The sequence below is a fragment of the Puntigrus tetrazona genome, chromosome 12 (assembly GCF_018831695.1).
Source record: "Puntigrus tetrazona isolate hp1 chromosome 12, ASM1883169v1, whole genome shotgun sequence".
Lineage (NCBI taxonomy): Eukaryota > Metazoa > Chordata > Actinopteri > Cypriniformes > Cyprinidae > Puntigrus > Puntigrus tetrazona.
Genome location: NC_056710.1, coordinates 2875888 through 2877938, shown reverse-complemented (window position 1 = coordinate 2877938; position 2051 = coordinate 2875888). Strand labels below are relative to the sequence as shown.

Genomic DNA, 2051 nt, shown 5'->3' with positions numbered 1-2051 from the left:
TTTTTTTTTTTTTTTTTTGCCTGAGGTGACGAGTGTCCTATTGTCAACCTGTATACCATAGGAAAAAGGGAGAGGCTTCTCTATAGCATTAACTGAAGGTGTTAAAATATTTCAGGCCATTAAGCAAAAACCTGGCCCTGCCTGTAAGCTCATGTGAATGCAACTAATGTGTGGTTTTGTGTCACAGGTGTTTGCTTGATGTTTATATGCATTTCTTGTTGCAGGATGAAGTCCTCGCTGTATCGAAAAAGATTGTGGTCAGAGTGGAAGATCTGGTGAAGTGGACTTGTCAGGAACCGCCACAGTGGAAGCGGAGCAGTCAAAACATTCATGTGTCTCAGAGGTCTGATGGGTCACAAGATGCTAGTTATCCACAGGAAGGAAAAATGAAGAGCGAGGGTGAGTAACTGATGGAAAAAGCCTGAAGTGTGTGTGTCTGTGTTGTTTTTTTGTCTTTCTTTTTTAAGGATGTAAAGACAATATAAAATCCATTCTAAAATGTATCTGTTTGGCTCATTAAGATTAATTATGTGGGGTCATGTAATTAATATTCAACAGGTCTAGGTGTCTCATTTGGTAAAAGGGAGATAAACCATTTTTTTAAATATTTTGTTTACTGCTTTGAAAAATAAAAATTATGATAAACACAAAGAATGAGGTTAAATTAAATTAAAATAAACATGTAATGAATTTAGTTTATTGTGGTTCTGAAAAACTGCATATATGTTTGATTCAGACATTTAATAGTATAATATATAAACGCTTCAGGAATTCAGGAAGTAAGCTAGTCCTGTTTGAGGGCTTTTGTCAGAAAGTGAATAGAGACAGTAACAACTGCCTTTTTGTTTTTAAATCTCAAAATAAACTCAACTCATTACACTGGAGTAATAAACAACTAACAGCAAAAGTTGTAAATTGTTCAAGGCAGCATACATTCCTTGACATCAAAACCTTTTGCATCCCTAAGAGATAATCAAACATTCATTACGACAACAAAAAAATATAGCAATTTTAAAACAAAACACAATTTATGTTTTCCTATATTACACGAAAATTAAATATTATTTAAAATAGTTTAAATAGCATTTATGCTTGTACGGGTAAGGTTTTTGGCCTGTCCCTGACTGATTTTTACTTTTCAACCGGACTTATATGTAAATGCAAAGTGGTATAAAAATTACATTTGCATGTTGTTCTAAATACAGTCGCATTGTCAAGAGATTTCTGTTTTTAGCATAAATATGCATATTTATATAATCTAAAAATCCTTTTAATGATGTCCCCTGATTTCATGCCAGCCTTGTTATTCTTTTACGAGGTTGCTTCATCTCTCACTTAAAACACAAGCATGTTTCTTTTCTGTAATATTCAGTTTTTGATGATTTATGAGGCTTGACAGAGCGGGACCATCATGCAGTGTCGATACCGCTACCATTTTTAAAATGTAAATATTTATTACATTCATATAATCAATAAAGAAATAAAATCCTTTCAAAGTGAATAACATGCTTAACTATTAGCTAGCAATTAGCAAATTTGTTTGCAGTCATCAATCCTGTTACTGTCAACATGTTACTTTTCAGGGTGTTAGGTTTTAACATGTGGGTACATGTAGTTTAGGGATAAATATAGCAACTTCTTGGACAAACCTTAAGTTCTCATCTTGCACATTTATCTTCTATATCTATATTCTTCTTTATAAAATGTTAATTTGCCATTACGATGTCATCTAGTGACATTTAGCTGCTTGGAGTTGGCAACACTAAATAGGTGTCAAGTTGTTTTTAAAGATTGTCTGTGTGAAATGCAAACATGTTTAAAGGTCACCCTGTCTATATTGTTTAGCTAATTCCTATATCATTCAGCGGCGTATGAGCATGAGCTACATTTTAGTTAGTAATATTAGTATTATTAACTATCACTATTGGTGTTAATGTCCAGATTGAAAGATGAGTCTCAGCTGATTTGTATTTTTTTTTNATCCTTTCAAAGTGAATAACATGCTTAACTATTAGCTAGCAATTAGCAAATTTGTTTGCAGTCATCAATCC

The 2051-nt window shown here is 32.8% G+C and overlaps 1 protein-coding gene and 1 pseudogene across 1 annotated transcript in view; one reads left to right on the top strand and one right to left on the bottom strand.

The window, feature by feature from the left end:
- Positions 1 to 332, bottom strand: part of LOC122355760 — an 8702-nt pseudogene extending 8370 nt beyond the window's left edge.
- LOC122355586 (AT-rich interactive domain-containing protein 5B-like) overlaps positions 229 to 2051 on the top strand; it is a 7590-nt gene continuing 5767 nt past the window's right edge. The window contains exon 1 of the mRNA XM_043254050.1: positions 229 to 399. Within this exon, the coding sequence (XP_043109985.1) occupies positions 387 to 399 (13 nt within the window). The 5' untranslated portion in view covers positions 229 to 386. The remainder of the gene's footprint in view (positions 400 to 2051) is intronic.